Source organism: Solea solea, chromosome 1, assembly GCF_958295425.1.
Source record: "Solea solea chromosome 1, fSolSol10.1, whole genome shotgun sequence".
Lineage (NCBI taxonomy): Eukaryota > Metazoa > Chordata > Actinopteri > Pleuronectiformes > Soleidae > Solea > Solea solea.
The window spans coordinates 6,814,912-6,834,665 of NC_081134.1; the positions used below are offsets into that span (position 1 = coordinate 6,814,912).

The 19,754-nt window shown below is 40.3% G+C and overlaps 2 protein-coding genes across 6 annotated transcripts; one reads left to right on the top strand and one right to left on the bottom strand.

Annotated features, from left to right (window-relative positions):
* Nucleotides 1-4,218: 4,218 nt before the first annotated feature.
* On the bottom strand, nt 4,219-10,147 carry ints15 (integrator complex subunit 15). 5 transcript variants are annotated; one of them, XR_009240924.1, is made up of 10 exons: nt 10,056-10,072; nt 9,118-9,318; nt 8,819-9,040; nt 8,547-8,712; nt 8,006-8,283; nt 7,501-7,738; nt 7,078-7,117; nt 6,088-6,340; nt 5,809-5,941; nt 4,219-5,044 (listed from the first exon to the last, which is right to left on the bottom strand). XR_009240924.1 is itself a non-coding variant. In XM_058634542.1 (9 exons), exons 2-8 carry the CDS (start codon nt 9,310-9,312, stop codon nt 6,124-6,126), a joined length of 1,356 nt encoding a protein of 451 aa, XP_058490525.1. In that variant the 5' UTR covers nt 9,313-9,318; nt 10,056-10,072; the 3' UTR covers nt 5,658-5,941; nt 6,088-6,123. The 5 variants fall into 5 exon arrangements, 4 of the variants coding, with proteins under 4 accessions (XP_058490525.1, XP_058490406.1, XP_058490341.1 ...); XM_058634542.1 differs by lacking the exon at nt 4,219-5,044 and having other exon boundaries at nt 5,658-5,941; XM_058634423.1 differs by lacking the exons at nt 4,219-5,044; nt 5,809-5,941 and having other exon boundaries at nt 5,949-6,340; nt 10,060-10,147.
* An 856-nt stretch (nt 10,148-11,003) lies between these two features.
* On the top strand, nt 11,004-19,319 carry rgs11 (regulator of G protein signaling 11). The gene is made up of 17 exons (XM_058636097.1): nt 11,004-11,121; nt 11,513-11,609; nt 11,766-11,816; nt 12,798-12,904; nt 13,053-13,104; nt 13,260-13,318; nt 13,398-13,474; nt 13,585-13,666; nt 14,985-15,053; nt 15,410-15,433; nt 15,556-15,617; nt 15,973-16,086; nt 16,473-16,588; nt 17,237-17,324; nt 17,439-17,577; nt 18,268-18,350; nt 18,444-19,319. Exons 1-17 carry the CDS (start codon nt 11,059-11,061, stop codon nt 18,565-18,567), a joined length of 1,407 nt encoding a protein of 468 aa, XP_058492080.1. The 5' UTR covers nt 11,004-11,058; the 3' UTR covers nt 18,568-19,319.
* Nucleotides 19,320-19,754: the final 435 nt, after the last annotated feature.

Here is a 19,754-nt window from a genome sequence, read left to right on the forward strand (position 1 = left end):
AATGAGATTATGTAGACATTATAATAGACATTAATCATAATCAGACTGGGCTCTGTGACATGTAAACAGGAATATGAATGGAATATTTGATGAGCAACTGTAAATATCATACTCAAAATAATGGCGTATTCCAAATAAAGTCAGATTATTAGTCTCAATCTGATTATTGCTGCATGACCTTATTCTTGTTATTCAGAAAAAATGTTTGTCCTCATTGGGTTGATATATCACAATATTGCTGTCCATGAAAATTAATATTATATATATACATATATGTATATATATATATGTATATGTATATATATATATATATATATATATATATATATATATAATATCACTGTCTGATTGACTGCAGAAAGCATCTCCTTGAATATAAGATTTAAAAGAAAATTATAAATATTTTAAATAAGCATAATGTAGATTGGGATGTAGTCTAGGATTACTTTGGATGACCCCCAACCCCCCATGTGTCACAGACAGACTGGCGACTTTCATCTGCTGCTCACCTTGAAACAAGAACAAACATCATACCAACGTACCCAGTGCCCACATACCCACACAAGAACATTCACCTCAGGCTGCAGCTGTGAAAACATCAGCTGTGGGGAAGGAAAGGAAATCGTGGGCCGATTAGTTTTTGCTCACCAGGGTCAGACTCAGACTCAGACACACAATTTTTCTTATTTTCCAGTTAAGATGTCTGGGGCCATTTTTGCTTGTAGCAATGCTTCATAGTAATAACCTTTTGGGTTCCGTTTACAATGTCAGCTTAAAGTGCAAATTTGGAAATCCCTCTTGGGTTTTACAGACATCAACAAGTCCTGTGATTGGGCTTTGGTGGTAGGCAGGAGCAAAGCAGTCGCCACCGGTGGTAAATTATTAGTAAATCTTTGTAAACAGGTGATTTTTTTTTTTTTTTTTTTAATGCTTGGTTTAACAGTGTAGTTTATTTACTCTTACTTTTAATTATTGATTATTGAGTAAATATTGTGAGGTTGCCTTACTGTCCCCATAATTGCTCTTTTGGGTGTCCTCTGTAATTGTATGTTTATACCAGGTGCCAGGTGGGTAATGTGTATTTTGTGCAAACCAGTTATTGGATGGAGTGAGCTCTTGTGTTTTTAATTATTTTTTGCCTCTGTATAATTTTCCCACATTTTGTGTGACATCTGCTGTGGCCTACAAAACAGGTGTTTTCCTGGCAGCCATATACAATGCCTTTTTTTTTTTAAGTAATAGATATAAATCACAAAGTGCTTTACAATGAAATTATAAGAAATTAATAAGAACAACCAAAGTACAGAGTGTGTAATGTAGTTTAGCTTGTAGTTCTTATGTATGTGCATCTAGATCTTAATGTGTTATGTAATTCTAGCATGTCGTTCTGTGTTTTAGTGTAGTTTTAACGTGGTTGATCATGTATATATGTTATTATACTGTTCAAGTAAAAGCCCAACTAAGGACCAAGTGTTGCAAACTAGCAATAGCTATAAATGAGCTATTATATACACTCTACAGCACATCAGTTGTATTATTTGTATTGGAACTATTTGAACACTATTTTGCCTATTTAAATAAAACATTCTATTCTATTCTACAAATCATTTAAAGCCCGTGTTCAACTAAAAGCTTGGGTCTTTTTTAAGAGTGGACACAACTGAGGCAGCTCAATGTGAGAGGTAAAGCATTCCAAATTAAATCTATGTGCTACTACAGTCTCCTCTAGTTTTATACTTTGTTATCTGCTGACTTGAGATTAAGTCTTGGGGAGACAAGGTGCAGCAGATAAGCAATGTATCAAGGAGCCTGACCATTCAAAGCTCTAAAAGTAGTATCAAGGACTTTTGAAATTGTATTCTAAAATGAACTGGAAACCAGTGAAGAGAAGCGTTGTAGTTTCAAGCCTCGGACCAAGTGTCACAGGTGGGCAAGTAACAAGGAAAAGAATGAAGACATTTCTCGACTCAGGGAAAACTGAGGTTGGGAAGCATAATTTTTCAAAAATACTACCCCTATTCTAGTAATATAAAGGTAAATGCAAATTGGTGAAGTATTCTTTTAACTAAAAAGACTATTGCAATTCCTACTTTCTAATGTTTCTGATGAACTCTTTAGGTTCAGTATGTTCTTGCACAAGAAAGCCATGATTCCTGTGCTGTATATCTTCTTCTTGACTAAACAGTGGACCCGATGGGATTTTATTCTGCCGTCTCCTGGAGATATTAGTCCCACTTTAGAGGATTTACAGTCCTGAAAGTTCACAAGCATATTTTTTGCAGCAAAGTCGTTGTTGTAGTTTAATGCCATCGCCAAGCCAAGAATGTGAAATCACCATAGAGACCGTAGCCAGGACGTATAATCACTGCTTAACGCGCTGATGTATGCACTGGTGCTCGAACTGTCTTCTTGCAGGGTTAAGGGATAACTCCCTCAGCTGTGAGATGTTAACTCAGGAACAGATACTGTACGTTTGAGGTGAACGGCACAGCAGTCGAGAAGGTTTCCACAGAGTCCGTACTCGCTACTCATGTCACCATAACAATACTCCAACTGTGTGAAAGCGGCAGAGGAAATGTTTTCTCAGGACACTTTCACTGGAAATGACTGGGTTTCTTTTTTCCCACACAGTACAGCCTGTGTGTGTGTGTGTGTGTGGGTGTGTGTGCTGTAAGAAACACACAATATACACGAGAACACACACATGCACACTTTCACTCACAGAACACGTGGAAGTATACTATGATACTGCATGTAAAAGTGGATATTGTGGAAATTTTGGGTGTGATTTTGTCTTATGTCTGTCTACGCATGTCAGAATGGTGAATACAAGACACTTTTCTGTGCAAACGGACAATAAAGTATTATCTTATTTTATCTTATGTGATAATATCACACTGTTGAGAATGCTATTGGCATAAATTCAACTCATGTACATGGATTTTATAATGTCCTTCTTTACAGAAAGGCCTGACCAGGGACAAGGTATTGTAAATCAGCCCTAACGAGAACTCCTTCATAAATCTCCTATCGAATTCTGATATGATATGATGTGAATTAATATGGAGATAATAAGGAGATTTTTCAAGCATTTTACTTAAGATGTATTATGTGCAGCAGGCTGCAGCTCCAAAGGGTGGCTGGTTCAACTATTCACAAATAATATTAGGTTTACAGAAATGGCAGGAAAATGGTTCAGAAATCTTATATTGTGCCCTGTATCTTTTCAAACATTTGCCCTGTTTACAGGTCAAGGGTCACATGAGGTGACGATGTGACGCCAGTTAAGTGCAAGCCTGACATTGTGTAAAAAAAATTGATTAAAATACAAACATGATGTAAAATAGATTGGTTCTGTTTTTGCATAAAATAAGGACATTCTCCAAATATTCTATATACATGAACATCGTCAAATTCTTACTTCAGCCTTTTCAAATTAAAAGTCTTGGTCTTTGAGGAATGTAAACAAGCCGGATACGTTTGAAATTGTTAATAAACCCAGTGGGTATTATAACACTCTGTTGTAGAACAGAGATCTTAGATTATAGAGGTCACAAACATCTGTGAGATGTTGGGGTTTTTGTTGGGGGGGGGGGGCTGTTTATGAGAAAGAAAAGCACCTTCCGTTTCTCATGATGCTTGTGAATCCCCATAAGCCACGTGAAAAGCCTCTGGTGTGTTTGTTACTGTGCTGAAGACAATTATGAGATCAGGCTTTGAAATATGTAAACTGAGTGAGTGGTTTTCTCTTTGAGAAGCAAATGACGGTGGTCTCACTGCAACCACAGCTTGGGATTTAGCATCTTAGATGGGTTCCTTCTTCTGGTGAACGATCTGATGAAAATGGGCCTGTTAATGACACATTGTGTTGTGTATATGCTGCAGCTATATACTCACTTAGAGGACAACAGAAATTACATGATTTCCAGACGCCAGGTGAAAGAGATTTGTTTTGAGACAAACAGATTACCAGCTGCTTGTTTCATTCCGAAACCACAGGTGGTTTCCATACGTTGTTTTTGTGTCTAAAAAGATGAAACACCTGTGAAAAGACTGCAGATCTGAAGCAAATCTGTTACAAGCAATCAGGCTTTGGGGTTTAAAAATGAAGGTTTTTGTCTGTCTGCTTTATGAGTCATCAGTGGATTATATTTGGTGCTTGGCCTTTTTTAAAAAAAAATTTTTTATTGCAGCTGCTGACACAGACATACCCCCACAACCCACACCAGCAGAGAACCACACAGATTTCCTCTTAAATGTGCAAACACAGACAAAACCATCTCCAAGCAGCACGTTTTTTTTAAATTCATCTCAGTTTTCCAAAGCCCCGTAGACTGTAGATGGTCGAACCAAATACGCAGAAGAAACTGCAGAAGCTTTAAAGATGATTACGTGCCTCAGGAAGGTGTAGATATTATTGGCCGGAGAAAATATTTAGTATAATAATAATTGGAATCGAAATGAATTGAAATGTAGTGAAATATTGGCTGGATCACTATAACTGTATTTTTTGGCGCCTTGTGGGTTCAGCCTATTATATTTCGAAGAAAATCCAACAGAGAAGAGGCGCGTGGCGAGTAATAGAGATGCATGAGCAGTTGCACAACTGGTAAGGTTAGGGTGAAATAATAAAGTATATCAGAAGGTGTAATGGTAATAAACTGAATCTAGTACAGATTCACCACCTGTATGGTTTAACGGCAACAAAGCTTTTACTTTCCTTTGGATCCCATCTTCATATCACTCACATGTTATCAGTTGTCACCTTCCCTGTGTGTAACAGTTAAAGCATCACTTTAGCAGAAAAGATAAGCCTTATCACTGTCGCACCCATTGGCTCTGCAGCAGAAAGCCCACAGACAGCATCTTATACACAATCAGCCTTCAACAGTAGCCACAGTGCACTGGTGACAAACAATGTAATGTGTGACACATGAAATGCAGTAAAGTTCTTCATATGTTGTTGTGACACGGTCAGGGCAGCTACATTTGTTCTGGTGTTGTAGGAGGAAGTTACAGGTGCAACACCGCAAGCCATGGATGGCTAAAAAAAAGAAAAAGAAGGAAGTAGTGAGTCATTACCATTCTAACAATACACAAAAACAGCACACAAAAGGGTCTGTCAGTGTGTTCGTTAACATTTCAGCACACACACTAGTGGATGATGAGGAAGTAAAGGATGAATAAATAAATACAAGCAGGCTGTTGTTGGTACGTCAATCATGTCCATTGGGATTCTTAAACCAAACTGTCAAATACATCCTCCGTATAACTTGTGCAAAAGTGCTCAAGTAGAAGAGAGAGACCACGGTGGATGATGCAATTCTGGTGTTGGATGAGGGCAGATGAGGTCCCGCGGAAGGGTGAACAACCCTTTTTTCTTTTGCCACTGTGCTGCAGAGAAACGATACACTATCTCCCCAAAAACACAGCCGAGCTCTGGCACCCAGGGCTTGTTTCCAAAAAACTCTGACGTATTTGATGATGTAATGGAACACTTTACCTTTAGGTAGTTGCACGCTCTTCATATATGAGCCTCTGTTAGTGCAAATGTTAGTCTGGGTGCCCGAAGAGCACTATAATATTAAAAGCTTGTTTAATTACAATATAGTACACACGATTACCTAAATGTAAGAATTGCTCGACCACCATGTTGTTAATGGCTAAACTAAACACCTTTTGAGTTTTAGTGGCAACTGAAGACTACCATAGGTTCTTCTCTTTGGTCAGAATGGAAGAGAGAGGGGGAATATTCAGCTTCAACATGCAAATTTACCAACTGCTGTTGGTGAATCTTACACATCATACGTTTAATTCTACACCACAGCTGTGTTTTTGTGTCATTTAGTGCTAGAAAATTCAAATGAAGGCCTGAAATGACGAGGGCCTGTTCACAGACATTGACAACAGCGACCACAAGTGGTTGAATGAAGTACAGCATCTACGAGTGAAGTACAAAAATATTTATTAAACACACATTTTAAGACTAACAATCCTTCTCTAATGCAAATATGTTTAACATTATAATACATAATAATCATTCATACAAAAATTCAAAAATACTGACACCAACACACACACACACACCTACACGTCTGCAAACAAAGCCAGGCCCTGTTTCATTTAGTGGCTTGGTCGGAAGGGAAAGGGCATCCCTGTCATGAAAGGCTGACCGGGATACTGAGGGTGTGGGGCAGCGTGTGTGGCGAGCGGGGTGTGTGCAGGGTGCGCGGGGTGTGCGGCGATGGGGGAATGAGCTGCATGTGGGCTGAAGGCCAGCGGAGGAGTGTGGATGTTGTTGTAGTACATCACCGGACCTGACAGCACCAACTGGAGCAAACTGGACATAAAGAAAAAAAAAGGGAAGATGGAGAAAGATATGAATGGAATGATGGGACAAGAAATAGATAAAGTACATGGTGCACAATAGATTTCTATATACCCATTCACATATGCAGTTGCAGGTGTCTTAGCTGATTGGTCCTGCGGTGGAGTTCCCTTGAACCACTCACAGCCAGACTGTTTGTGCTAATTTTTAAATAAACCTTTCAAATGGTGTGTTGTAGTGCGTTGCTGGAAGTTTCTTAAAAGTTTGAAAAAGGGAGTCTCCACATTCAGGCTCAGGTTTTCCCCTCGGTCTGGTCGTAACAGGGCAGAACAGTTCTGATTAACATGGGATTTCATGTCAACGTTGACTTCTATATGTAAATATAATAAACGGTTTGCACTGAGTGTGTACATATGAAATGAGGTCTTTGCATTCATTTAAAAACAGTATGAGTATGTGTGAAAATGCAACTCAAAGTGACACAGTTTGATGGTTGTGTGCGTTGTGACTGCACCTAATTCACAACAGGTTGAGAATATCCCTATTTATTTTATTTCAAAGTAGCCTGAAATGATGTCTTACCTCTGCATCTGATATCAACTTTAACCACCTTACTCCTTATTCTTAGTTTACTGAGCTTGGATACATTTTATTTATATTTTATTTTATTCAGCTGTGACATTATGAGACACGATACAAGTTCTCAGTGGATGTGAATGTATTCTTAAAAAACTCCAAAAAGCGCTTACTTGTTATGGGGGAGGCGGGAACAAATGGCTCTCAGATCCTCTGTAGAGACAATACGACACGTAGAAAGCAGTCATCAAACATCACAGCAGGAAAAAAACCATCTCATCAATAAATCTGTGTCTTATTTAACCATATGTTGAAGCTTAAACCTGTATCTCTTTAAATGGTGCTCTGTTCACTGGTCCATTATTTCTCAATTACATTAAAAGCTACAGCTAAAGTTAAGTTAAATACATAAACATCCTCAAATGTTCCTTCCATAACTCCCTCAAGCCTTTTTCATACTTGCGTGAGGCACCAAGCCAGGACATCGCCCACTTTATAGCCTATAAACCAAGCCTTCAGTCTATGCGTCCTCTTTATTTCCCTAATCACCTCCTCTGTACCAGTTTCACCCTTCCACGCCTATCATACACACTTACCTCTTGAGCAGAGTAGCGCTCTATTGGCCATGGCGACCTGGAGGGCCTGTGCCAGCCGGTCCAGGGTCAGCTGAGACAATGTGTGCATGTCTTCAGATGAGGTATGCGTATGTTTGTCAGCCTGGTCCAACAATCTGGAAAGGTCGGAGGTCAGCGCAGCCAAGGACTCCAGCTGGAGCAACGCCAGGCGGCCGAAAAGCCCCTTCTCATTGAGTATATTTGGCAACAACATGAAGACCTACATGAAGCAGGAGAGGGAAACTGGTTTGTATTATTGGAGGACCTAGGATTTTACAATATAGTTCACAAAATAGCTCACTTAAGAACTGCATTAAACTCTCAAGTCACTACCACTTTTCAGTTGTGCCCCTGCCTGCCCTGCATGATGTGATCACCACACACATTCACAGACTCTGTGAGGGCCTGTGATGTTAATTCAAGGGCTCAGAGAAAGGGGCTTTTCTGTATTTGGTTGAATGACTCGATATTGTGCATCCCTACAAACCTGTAAAACACTTAAATGAAGTGCAGAGAAAAGAAGACCAGCGTCTTGGTGATTTTCAGTGCTGCCACTGCTCAGCGCCACCTTCTTGTCTCTCCTGAAAGCCAGTGGTGCTTTAACACACCAACGCACCAACCCTCCTAAAGGTGTGACATCGAGTGAGCTGATTGGCTGACTGCCAGAGAGGGGGGAGTTTAGGAAGGTGATGAGGACCAGACGAGGGTCATCTTGGATCCACGACGCAATCATCTGGAGGAGTTCTATTGGAGGGGTGAGCTCCTCTACACACACACACAGACACAAAAGAATATTAAAATGACAAATGGGATTAAAAAAATTAAATAATGATGAAATAATTTAGCTTTTAAAGAAGAAAATGATGACAATGCATAGATTCTGCCGATATTTCTGATATTAAAAAAACATTTTGGTCGCAGTTTAATGATATGTGTTCAAATAGTGCTGGTTTAGCTCATAGGAAGCTACTCCTTACGATACAAGTATCGGATTGGGACTCGGCATTGTCAAATACTATCGGCAATACCTGACGTGAGGTCATAGAGAGTGGTGACAGCAGTGATGAATTGGCAGCAGAAGCGTGGACTGGTGCTGTGGATATTCTGAAGGGTGGGGACTGAGCCTGGCACCATACTGCAGTAGTCATCGACCAGCACCTGTGCCAGACGCACACAGAAGACTCGGTGCGTTCTCTGCAGGACACAAACACAACCACAGGCTTATATTCAGTACATCCACATTTAGTACAGACTTTCTCACATCAAACAATTAAGTAGGTATACTTGTGTAAATCCTCACCTGTAGCCAGGTGGCAGTGCATTCCAAGATAGGAATCCGGCCCACAGCGACTGCCATAGAGACCAACTTGCCTAACAGAGCCATGCGGCTTTCATCTGCTTGGTTGCCTTGGAGACTGAAGAGGGCGGAGAACATCAGCTGACGGACAGTGTCACGACTCTGCTCCTGGAAACAGCTGCACATGATCTCCAACAGCTGCAGCTCCTGGAGAGCACTCATCCTCTGTAAGAAATAAAGAAAGATTAATGGCTGCTTGTGTTTGTATTTGTATGGGTTTGTGCACACCAATCATGTTTTACCCTGCCAGGTGTGTTTCTGTCCTTGGGTGCATGCAGAATAAACTCCTCTATCAGCTCCAGGGTCTTGGAGTCAACCTGAGGTGGCTGTCTCCCAGACTGCACCATGTTACAGATGTAGATGTCCAGATGGTACAGCAGCTCCTTGGCTGCGCTCAGCACATCCCGAGGCAGCAGTGACTGACGAATGTCACCCATTAGCACCTGGCAATCAAAGAAAAATTCTGTCACGATGTCACAGACTCAACTTTTATAGCCTTCAATTTAAAACATCTACTTTTAACGCCAACGTGTTAACTGTGTCAATGCTATTTCCTGCTTCACAAAAAAATCGTCTGGCTGGTTAATGACATTCTTGCAAGAATTTAGATTATTAGACTTTTTGAAATATTGTTTCAAAACTAGTGGGCTGAACAGTACAAAATAGGGCATGCACATGTTTTTAAAGATTAAGGTTTGCTCCTGAGTAACAACTGTGGTATTAAAATTATTTACAAACATACAGACAAGTTTACATTACGTATATATACTGTATGTATAAATATATAGTGTGTTTGTTTGTGTATATGTACATACATACATGATATATATCAGATATTTTAGATTTTTTAAATTCCATGTTACGCCACTGGAACTTACGTGCCCTGTCTTTTAACTGTGCATTTCGTATTCTCTGTGTTTTTATTGAAGTTCCTTCTTGATATGAAAAGGTAAAGGTTAAACGTGCCGATAAAATAAAGTGTTTCGAAAGACACATTGCCACATTTAAGTAGATGTTAACTATAGTTGCTGCCGCTACAGCTAGTGTTAGCAAGGTTAGCTTAAACAAAGGCTTTCGTATATTCCGCAACAGATCCCGCTTCTCTTCATTGTCACATAATACTTTTTAAAAAACAAACACTTGCATTTAGTCGAGCTCTAATTTTACAAACATGACATACTTACTAGATTATCTAACGGTGAGACTTATGAACGATCCCAAGAGCGTCAGCGGAACGACTTCCTGTCTACGAATGCCAGCGTGGGACAAAAATAAAGCAGTTGACTTTTCATTGAGGCGGCGCATGTGCTGGTTAAAAATGTCAACAAAGACGGTCACTAAGAGCGCATGCGTCACTACGGAAGAGTATTAAGGCATTATATAAAAAATAATAACAATTTGGAAACAAAATAAAATTCTATGTAAGGAAAATTAATACATTTTTGCTGTTGTCTGTTACAAGCTTTAATAATGATATACCCACAAACAACAAACACTGACATAGTACAGAAGAGGATTATGGCCATATTTGTGATTAAAAAATAAAACAGACTGATTTATGAGATTAAAGTCAGAATTCTGAGATTAAATTCAGAATTGTGACCCTTTTCTCAGAATTCAGATTTTTTTTCTCAGAATTCTGGAATCTTTGTGTAAAAAGATGAGGTGGCCCACATGTCGGTAAGTTGTTTGTGTTGTTTTTTATTGCTTATTTGTTTGTTTTTACCAGTAAAATGACTTCATATTATTATTAGATCTATTTAATACATAATAAATAAATACTATTATATGTTGTAAATTAGCTTGTTAGAACTCAGACAACAGTTCTGTCAAAAATATATAAATTTGCCTCACACAGAATAAAATGTGACAAAAATCACATGTGTTTGCTCATGTGCTTCTATATCACGCGGATAGACAACAGCTGTCTTTTTTTTTTTACATGTAATAAATACACAATTTCAGACACAATTCATGATGAAGTGACTGGCACACTGTAATCCTGTCTAATCTACACGGGGGCGCGCCTCCGTCACTGGACCTCTTGATGGAATTAAAAAAAAAAAAAAAAAAAAAAAACAGGAAACAGCGGTGCACTCTCCGATGCGCGCTCCCGACAGCACTTCTGTCTTGCACTTTACCACCGTCCCGTCGAGTGTGATCTCAAAGTAAGAGCGTGCAAGATGACCATCAACACCATGGATAAAGGAGGCTGGCACCGACAGCAAATGTCATGCTTTAGAAAAGTAAGTCAACAAAGCTTTTTATTTATTATTATTTTTTATTATTATTATTTATTTCGGGTGAAATATTAATAGTGGTGTCGTGTATTAAACTGAACGCACATGCTTAATCCTGCGTGAAACCGAATGACACAAGAACTGTTATAGTGAGTATCTGAATGAAAACAAGTGAATTATTACAATGTTTTGTGTTATTTTGTACATATTGTGTGTGTGTTGTTCAATTATTGTTAACAATCTGCTGATGAGGTCTTATAATTACAGTTTAATTAAATAGATCAAACTGTTTCAGTTTATGGATAAGAAATTATTGTATTGAAGATTGTAAACAAAGATTCCACACATAAAGAAGCACATAAGAAAATCTGTGTGTGTGTGTGTGTTCCCTTTACAGATGGAGAAACTGATCGTGGCCATGCAGGACCCTGACATGGGCATCAAGATGAGAAACCAGAGGCTCCTTATTACTGTCATTCCACACGCCATGACAGGTAGTGTGTGTGTGTGTGTGTGTGTGTGTGTGTGCGTGTACACTGGAGCCAATGTTTGCCTCAGCAGTCATACATAATGCAAGAGTGAATTTGGGAGAAACCCATGCTCTGCAGCATGGAGGAAGAAACTTTCTCTCTCTGTTACTTTGTCTGCAGGCCGTGATGTCATTGACTGGCTGATCCAGAAATACAGAATGTGTGAGGAGGGTAAGTGGCTGCTTTTATACCCACTGTGCATTGTATGTGTGTGTGTGTGTGTGTATGTGATGAAGGATTTTGTATGGATCTGCAGTGATTCTCCGTTTCGCAGTGAACGGCTTGTTGTGTGTTGTTGCCACAATGTGTTGCCAGGATATGGTGTTTTCTCTTACGCTGACGTGACGGAGATGTCTGTGACCGTCCGCTGTTTCCAGTAAACAGGAGTGCGGCGAACCCCAGAGGATCCCAGTTTGATTAACTCACCCTGATGACCTGGGTTTGATTAAGGTCCCTGTGGAGGGTTCCACCTCTGGAGAAAGAAGGCAGAGGAAGAGTCAGTCAGCAGATGCGAGTGCTGATTAAAATGCAGCTCTTTTCAGTGGCTGTCAGTCAAAAAAAGTAGGACCCATGAACAACTCAGCTGAAGATTGGTGATGCTTTTTTTTTTTTTTAATAACTGGAGCAAAGCAAATTTATCATTCCTGACAGTTTGTTAAAGGGTGAAAGAAAACATGTGTGAATAATTAAACTTATTTATTAATCTTCTAATGCTTATCCTCCACATGGTGCCAATCCCAGCTGACATAGGAGGTAATATGGGATTCACCCTGAACAGGTCACATAGAGACAAACAACCATCCACTCACACGGTCAATTTAGAGTGTCCAATTTGCCTAATCCCCAAATCTTTTTGGACTGTCGAAGGAAACCAGAGAACCCAGAGCAAACCCACACATACACACACGGACAACATGCAAACTTCATGCTCCCTTGTTCAAGTCATGCACCTTAAGCAAGTCCAGTCGCCTCCAGCCAACTACTGAAAAAGACTATGACCTGGATTACTGAGAACCTCCTCTGACATGTTAACCACTACGCCAACTTGAGAACTATTAATAGATATCTGAAAAAGATGTTCAGTTGCCCTGGTGATCTCCTGGAGAGATGAAAACAATCCCCTCATTAGTTTGTGTACCTCTTCTTCTTCAGAGGCTCTGCACCTCGGTGGGATGCTGGTGAGATATGGGTACATTTACCCTCTAAGGGAACCAAGATCTCTCGTGTTACGTGCCGACGAGACGCCGTACCGCTTCCAGGTCAGATCATCATCCTACATGAACACGTTCCTTCTATTCCTATTGGCTCCCCCCATCTTTATTTGGCTAAAGGGTCGCCCCTATACTCTTTCATCTCACTCTTTCATGACACTCACTATTTTATAAAAATGTCACTTGTTCTTCTCAGACTCCATACTTCTGGACCAGCACCCGGTGGCCTGCATCAGAAATAGATTATGGTAAGAAAAAAGTCAATCAAAGGCATAAGAGAGGGCCTGTAAGGAAAGCATCTCAGAACATTTAAAGCAAGAAACTTTCACTTGTCAGAGTCTGGTTTTTAACAATCAATTCAATTCAATTTATTTCTGTCTTTGTTGCTTTTTATTCTTGTCAGCAATCTACTTGGCCAAAAAGAACATTAGAAAACAAGGAGAACTGATGGAATATGAAAAGGTGAGGGAAGTGTGTGTGTGTGTGTGTGTGTTAAGTTTGCAGTAACAGGCCGTTGTCATCATTCTTTGTCTTTTTTTAGGAGAGGTACAGTCTGTTGCACAAGAGGATCAACCACACCTGGGACTTTGTGGTGATGCAGGCGAGAGAACAACTCAGGTATGTTCAGACACCCCCCCCCCCCCCCCCCCACACACACACACACCCCTCAGAAACTCACCCCCACCCTCCACTCACACTCACTCACTGGCAGTGTGATTTATGTTCAGAGCATCCAAACAGAGGAGAAAGGCCGACCGCATTGTTCTAGAATGTCAGGAGCAGGCTTACTGGCTCATCAACAGACCACAGGTGTGTTCACCTTCACTCTATCTACTAGTCCTCTACTCTGTAGTCTACTTTATTCTTCACAATTCTACACTATTCAGCTCTTATTCATTTTTCTTAACACTCTACTCCATACAGTATATTACACTACATTATACCTCATTGTAATGTACTATTTCATTTAATACTACATTAAGCTTCACCATTTTACTATACTATACTGTACTGTACAATTCTATGCTATGCTGTACTGTACTATTATATGCTATACTATACTATACTGTACTGTATTGTACTGTACTGTACTATACTATTCTATGCTATACTGTACTGTACTATTATATGCTATGCTATACTATACTATACTGTACTGTACTGTACTATACTATTCTATGCTATACTGTACTGTACTATTATATGCTATGCTTTGCTATACTATACTATCTATACTATAGTATACTGTACTGTAGTATAGTATATACTACAGTACAGCATATAGTATATAGCATATACTATTCTATGCTATACTGTACTGTACTATTATATGCTATGCTATGCTATGCTATGCTATGCTATACTATACTATACTGTACTGTATTGTACTGTACTATACTATTCTATGCTATACTGTACTGAAGAATGATATGCTATGCTATACTACGCTATACTATACTATACTATACTATACTATACTATCCTATCAGTTAAATAACACAAAATAATAGAAAAGTGTATATTGGAGTATATAAAACAGTCAGAGGTTCCTCTAATCTTAACCCGCACTCCCGTCTGGTGCCTGCATAAAATATTTAATCCATCTGGTAAAAGCTTCAGCTGAACAGCAGAGAGAGAGAAATGGAGAGAGAGGGAGAGAGAGAGAGCGAGAGAGAGAGGGAGAGAGAGAGGGAGAGGGAGAGAGAGAGAGAGAGGGAGAGAGATGATACTCTGTGATGATAAAATCATCACTTCCTGTCCTTAATTATGTGTTGTGTTAATGACATTGCAGTTCATCTGATTCTTGCATTCAGATAACAGACAAAAGGACTGCATGTGTTGTAGAGGGACAATGAGAGAGCGAGAAAGAGAGAAGAGGGTGAAGCAGAGGCCAAGGGATCGGAGAGACTCCATCTTGTCTTGTCCTTATGAATTAGGGACAAAAGCATGGAGAAAGAGAAAGAAACCAGGGAATAAAAGTCAGAGCTACTGGAGTGGAAAGCTCAGGGAAGGATAAAAGCATGCTCTCTCTCTCTCTCTCACACACACACACACACACAGTGAACACATACACTCTGAAAAACATACATTTATTACAGTGCCTATTTTATGTATATTATTTTTCCAGCCTGGAGCACATAATATACTGGACGTGGGTCTAGAAAGACCAAATAACTTCAGCTCTCGTGTTACACTGGTCAGTGACATCATCACAAACCTTTACTTCCTGTTTTATATTACCCTCTGAAGTATTTCATTTGATAAAACATCACACTTTGTCTTTGCTTCTTGTTTTTGTTGCCTCTTACTGCTGCAATGGTTTCAAAGTAAGTGATAAAGGGAGCTACAGCGGATTCATATTTACAGACACACGTGTACATTGAGGGCCCTGTCATGAGTTTTTCTGATTTAATATTGAACACCTCAGTTTGAACACATAGTGACAGGGTGAATCTGTGTTCTACCATTAACATTCATGTGACTGTAAAGTATTCATGTGCAAAGCAGTCAGGGTGTCACCTAATGTGATCACACTTCTCTTTACAGAACTAGAACAGTGACTACTACAAAAGCGAGGTAAACATCATGCAGAATTCATGTGCCATCACTTTAAGTGAGTGTGTGTTTTTAAAACTCACTTTGTGTATATGTGTGTGTGTGTGTGTGTGTGTACGCGTGCTCTCTGTCTTTGTTTACAGATTGAAGCCTGTAGAAGGGGCCTAGGAAGAAATCGTGTCAAGTCATCCATCTGCCTGGAGGGGTTCGTGTTGGTTTTATGATAAGTGTTGCACTTATGCAGACTCACATTCACATCTGCAGATACCTATAAGGTGTAATGGATGTGACGCCGCCTGAACTCAACCTTACTTCTATAGGACACACTCACACACACACACACACACACACACACACACACACACACACGCACACACACACACACACACACACACACACACACACACACACACACACAGGGCTTAGTTCCCTCACTGTAAAAGCCACTAATGGATTCTTCCCAAGGCAAGCTGGAATTAGTGGCCATTACCTCTCATGATCTGCAACTCTAATACAATAATGTTGTGTGTGTGTGTCTGTGTGTGTCTGTGTGTGTGCAGTTTTGTGAACTTCAGTGAGCAGTACCAGAACCATGATCCCATTATGCAAGGGTGTCTTCCCAGTAACCCCTGGATCTCCGATGACTCTGCACACTGGTCAATGAACGCAGAAATGTAAGCACTCACGTCATGATACACAGATTACAATAGCTGCAAACTGCAGTAAACGTGAATGAAACGGAATCTACTTTTTGTCCTCGTTTGAGCTTTTTAGCACCCTTACTGTATCAATTCATGTAAAATGCTTAAAATGCTTGAGTTAGTTTTTTTGAAACAATTTTACATAATTTATTCAAATCCTCTTCAGCTACTGATAACCATCAATACATGTAATTGTCTTGGGGGGGGGGGGGGGGGCTTGTTATTATTGTACATTCCCAAAAAAAATCTATATGATTATTGTCCATTCCATTTCTGCCCAAAGGAGACAACCTTTAACGCCGGCATTAGTGTCACCAGTGCTATTTTTGTTGCGCTTGTGTGTGTTTCTGCGTGAGCAGGGTGCCGACCCCGACACGTCTGCGAGTGGAGCGCTGGAGCTTCAGCTTCAGGGAGCTTCTGAATGACGTGATGGGGAGACGGGAGTTCATGACCTACCTGGAGAAAGAGTTCAGCGGTGAGGGAGATAAGTATGAATCTCTTCAAATATCTGAGGGTTAGCTTTCGATGATCTGACCCAGCCTTACCTGGTGTAAGAACAAAGGATTGCCCTTTTGGGATCATAAACAAACCTTGAACCCCAAGTTTATGTCACTACGGTAAATTTGAACAAAGAATTTCAAACACCTAAGTCACAAGATATTACATTTGCACTGACAGATGCAGCAGGGGATTAGCTCCTGTGTGCTGTGGGCAGCAGACAATATTATTGAGATGTTGACACAGCTTTTATCAGGTGAACCTTTTGTTAAGTGGCTAAAATCTGTTGGTCCCAGGTGTCCAGGTACAAAAACGGTTACTATCGAACTATCCCTTTAACTGTTAATTGATTTCCCCTCATGACATTTTCCAGTCCCACTAGTGAGCGATGGAAGGACTGCGTCATTGGAAAAGTAATATAGTTATTGTGTGGATGGAAAGAATAGACTGGAAAAGGAGAGAAAAGAAAAACAGAAGAGTGAGATGGACAGTAAAGGACAAATGGCAGGAGAGGGATTTTCTCACCCACCCTTACTTTACTGTGTGAGAGATCATTTCCACAGAGGCCGTCCATGCTGCTCAAAGTCTCATCACTCTGTTTGTCCCGTTGACTCTCTGCTCTCAGCGGAGAACCTGTGTTTCTGGCAGGCCTGTGAGAATATCAGACATGGAGAAAGTTCCAGGATCGTAGAGAAAGTGGAAGAGGTGTACAAGTGAGTGTACAAGCGCACAATTGTGGAGAAATACACACTCACCTGCACATTTACCACCGGGTTCATGACCAGCCTTTATCCTCTTGTGTGTGTGTGTGTGTGTGTGTGATTCAGAGCTTTCCTGGCTCCCGGAGCTGCGCGCTGGGTCAACATTGACAGCAAGACGATGGCTCATACTCTGGAGGGACTCAAACATCCACATCGCTTTGTTATGGATGCCGCACAAATGCACATCTACTTCCTCATGAAAAAGGTCTGCTCTCGGACCATTCGCGACAAATCACATACACTTCAAAGCAGGGTTATTTCATCTGTAACCATGCATGCATCATCTCTACACTTCACCCTGATAACCTCCAAAGGTTTAGGTCAAATCCTACTATTTAAACCTGTGTAAAACACTTATATGATTTTATGTAGTGCCATTCATACAAAAAAATTTACTGTATGAATTGGAATTATGGCAAAAACCACTCATTCACAGTGGTGTTTGTCCTTTAAGAAAGTCCAAACTTAACATGCCCCCAGTCTTCAGAACCAAACACTTTAATTTGTTGCGAGGCTTAAAGATTTCATAAGCAAATTCACCTTAAAAGGACTCAACAGGAAGTAACTAAAGCTGTATATATTGCACAATTGGTTCTTGGTGAATTACATTATACTGTATTTGCAATGCTCAGATATTTAATGCATTATGTAGGAACGAAGGAAATACAGATTATACAAAAAAGGCTCACTTAATAAAATCTATGACTGTTTAAGTTACAATATCTTAAAAAGCCGGAAGGTCAAGCTCGTTAACTGCTCTCAGATTTACTGAAGTGACACAACTGTACTTAAAAAAAACAAAAACAAATCTATCCTTTTATAGGTTGGTGTTAGGCATCGTCTTAAAAAAGATAGAAGTACAAACGTGTGCGTGTGTGTGTGTGTGTGTGTTTAGGACTCCTACCCGCGATATCTTAAGTCTGACCTGTACAAGAACATGCTGGCCAGAGCTATTGTCCCGCAGGAGACCAAAAAAAGGTGACACTACATCTACATTACCTCCTTATTCTCCTCCCACTTTGAAACACTCTACCATGGTGTTGATTTCTTACTTCTCTCCTTCCCCCTCAGTGTCTTCCCCTTCATGAGACGCCAGCGCCATTCAAGCCCCTCCCCTGCTCAGGCGTTCACTCAGGTGTTGGAAGAAGATGGCCGCGCGCAAGCAGGTACCAACGCAGCTGGCTCCCACGTGTGACACCAGGCACAAAAGAACATATCAGACTCCGTCGCCGCCATCTCTCATTGTCTCAAAAAACTCTTCCTAATGTTTTATCTCAAAACGAGTCACAGCCATAGCTAGAAGTTCAAGTTTGAGAAGTGCACAGCCTCCTCTTAGAGCATGTAAGTGACAACACGTCTTTTTCCCCAGAGCATGAGCAATAAACAGCATAAACAGGAGCCTCTAACCCTAACCCTAACCCTGTATACTCACCCTGCATCGACATCCCATCTCAGTCAGAACATCTGAACAACCAAACCGTATGATCTCCTGTCTCTCACAAGCAGCTTTATTTAATATTGATGTGTCATTTTACATTTTCCTCCAGACAGTTTTACTCGTTTTCATCATTCCACGCTGCAGCGTCATATAAGCATGTTTTCACCCGTCACAACAGCATTCACTCCCAGGTTAAACCATGTGTGTAGTCTGTGTTGTGTTGTTGATTTTTCTCCCGTCTTCCGTCTGTTAGTCTCATGGGTACTGCCGTTTCCTTTACTGCACAGTCTCTCTCTCTCTAGTGGCTGCACAGTAACCGTGTTCACACTTGACATAAATCTGTGGTTGACAATCTTTTCAGCTTGTGATCACTACGACTGACTGCCGGTCTCATCCTCCTCCCCTGAAGTGTAACATTTTAAAAAGGGTTTATTGGCAAAAATTGAGTATAGCACCCATTAAATATGTTTGTACAAGTGTTACAAGTACAATAAAAAGCATAAACCCAAACCTGAAAAACCAGCCGGAGTGTGCATTTTGCTTTTTGAAGCACAACATTCTTTCTGGTATGTGAAGGCCACCGTAGTCGGACGTCACTAATCCTAAACACACCTAAACGTGTCGAGATCAACAAAAAGTTAAGCTTTTGAGTTTTATTTCTCATATTTAGACTGTAAGACGAGACGAGAAGGAGCTCCAACAGGGTGAAAATATCAAATATTCCAAAATAACAACACAAACCAACACAAACAACACATCCCAAGAAAAATCTTGGGATGTTTTGACTCCCACTGTCTCAACAATGGCTGCAAAGAGACGACTTCCAAGACAATAATCAGTAATACACTATGATAAACATGTAAAGTTTCATTTAAAGCCTAATGTGTAACTGTGTAAGGCCTGGTGTGTGAGTCACTTTGAAATCCTCCACCACAAAGTTTTTG

Excerpts from the sequence above, each read along its gene's own strand:
- ints15 (XM_058634542.1), bottom strand. The coding sequence starts at position 9,312 with ATGGGTGACATTCGTCAGTCACTGCTGCCTCGGGATGTGCTGAGCGCA. Across the intron at positions 8,713-8,818 it reads GCACTGCCACCTGGCTACAG|AGAACGCACCGAGTCTTCTG; the intron begins GTGAGGATTTAC and ends TGTGTCCTGCAG. Across the intron at positions 8,284-8,546 it reads TCTCTATGACCTCACGTCAG|AGGAGCTCACCCCTCCAATA; the intron begins GTATTGCCGATA and ends GTGTGTGTGTAG.
- rgs11 (XM_058636097.1), top strand. The coding sequence starts at position 11,059 with ATGACCATCAACACCATGGATAAAGGAGGCTGGCACCGACAGCAAATG. Across the intron at positions 13,105-13,259 it reads TGCATCAGAAATAGATTATG|CAATCTACTTGGCCAAAAAG; the intron begins GTAAGAAAAAAG and ends TATTCTTGTCAG. Across the intron at positions 15,618-15,972 it reads TCATCCATCTGCCTGGAGGG|TTTTGTGAACTTCAGTGAGC; the intron begins GTTCGTGTTGGT and ends GTGTGTGTGCAG.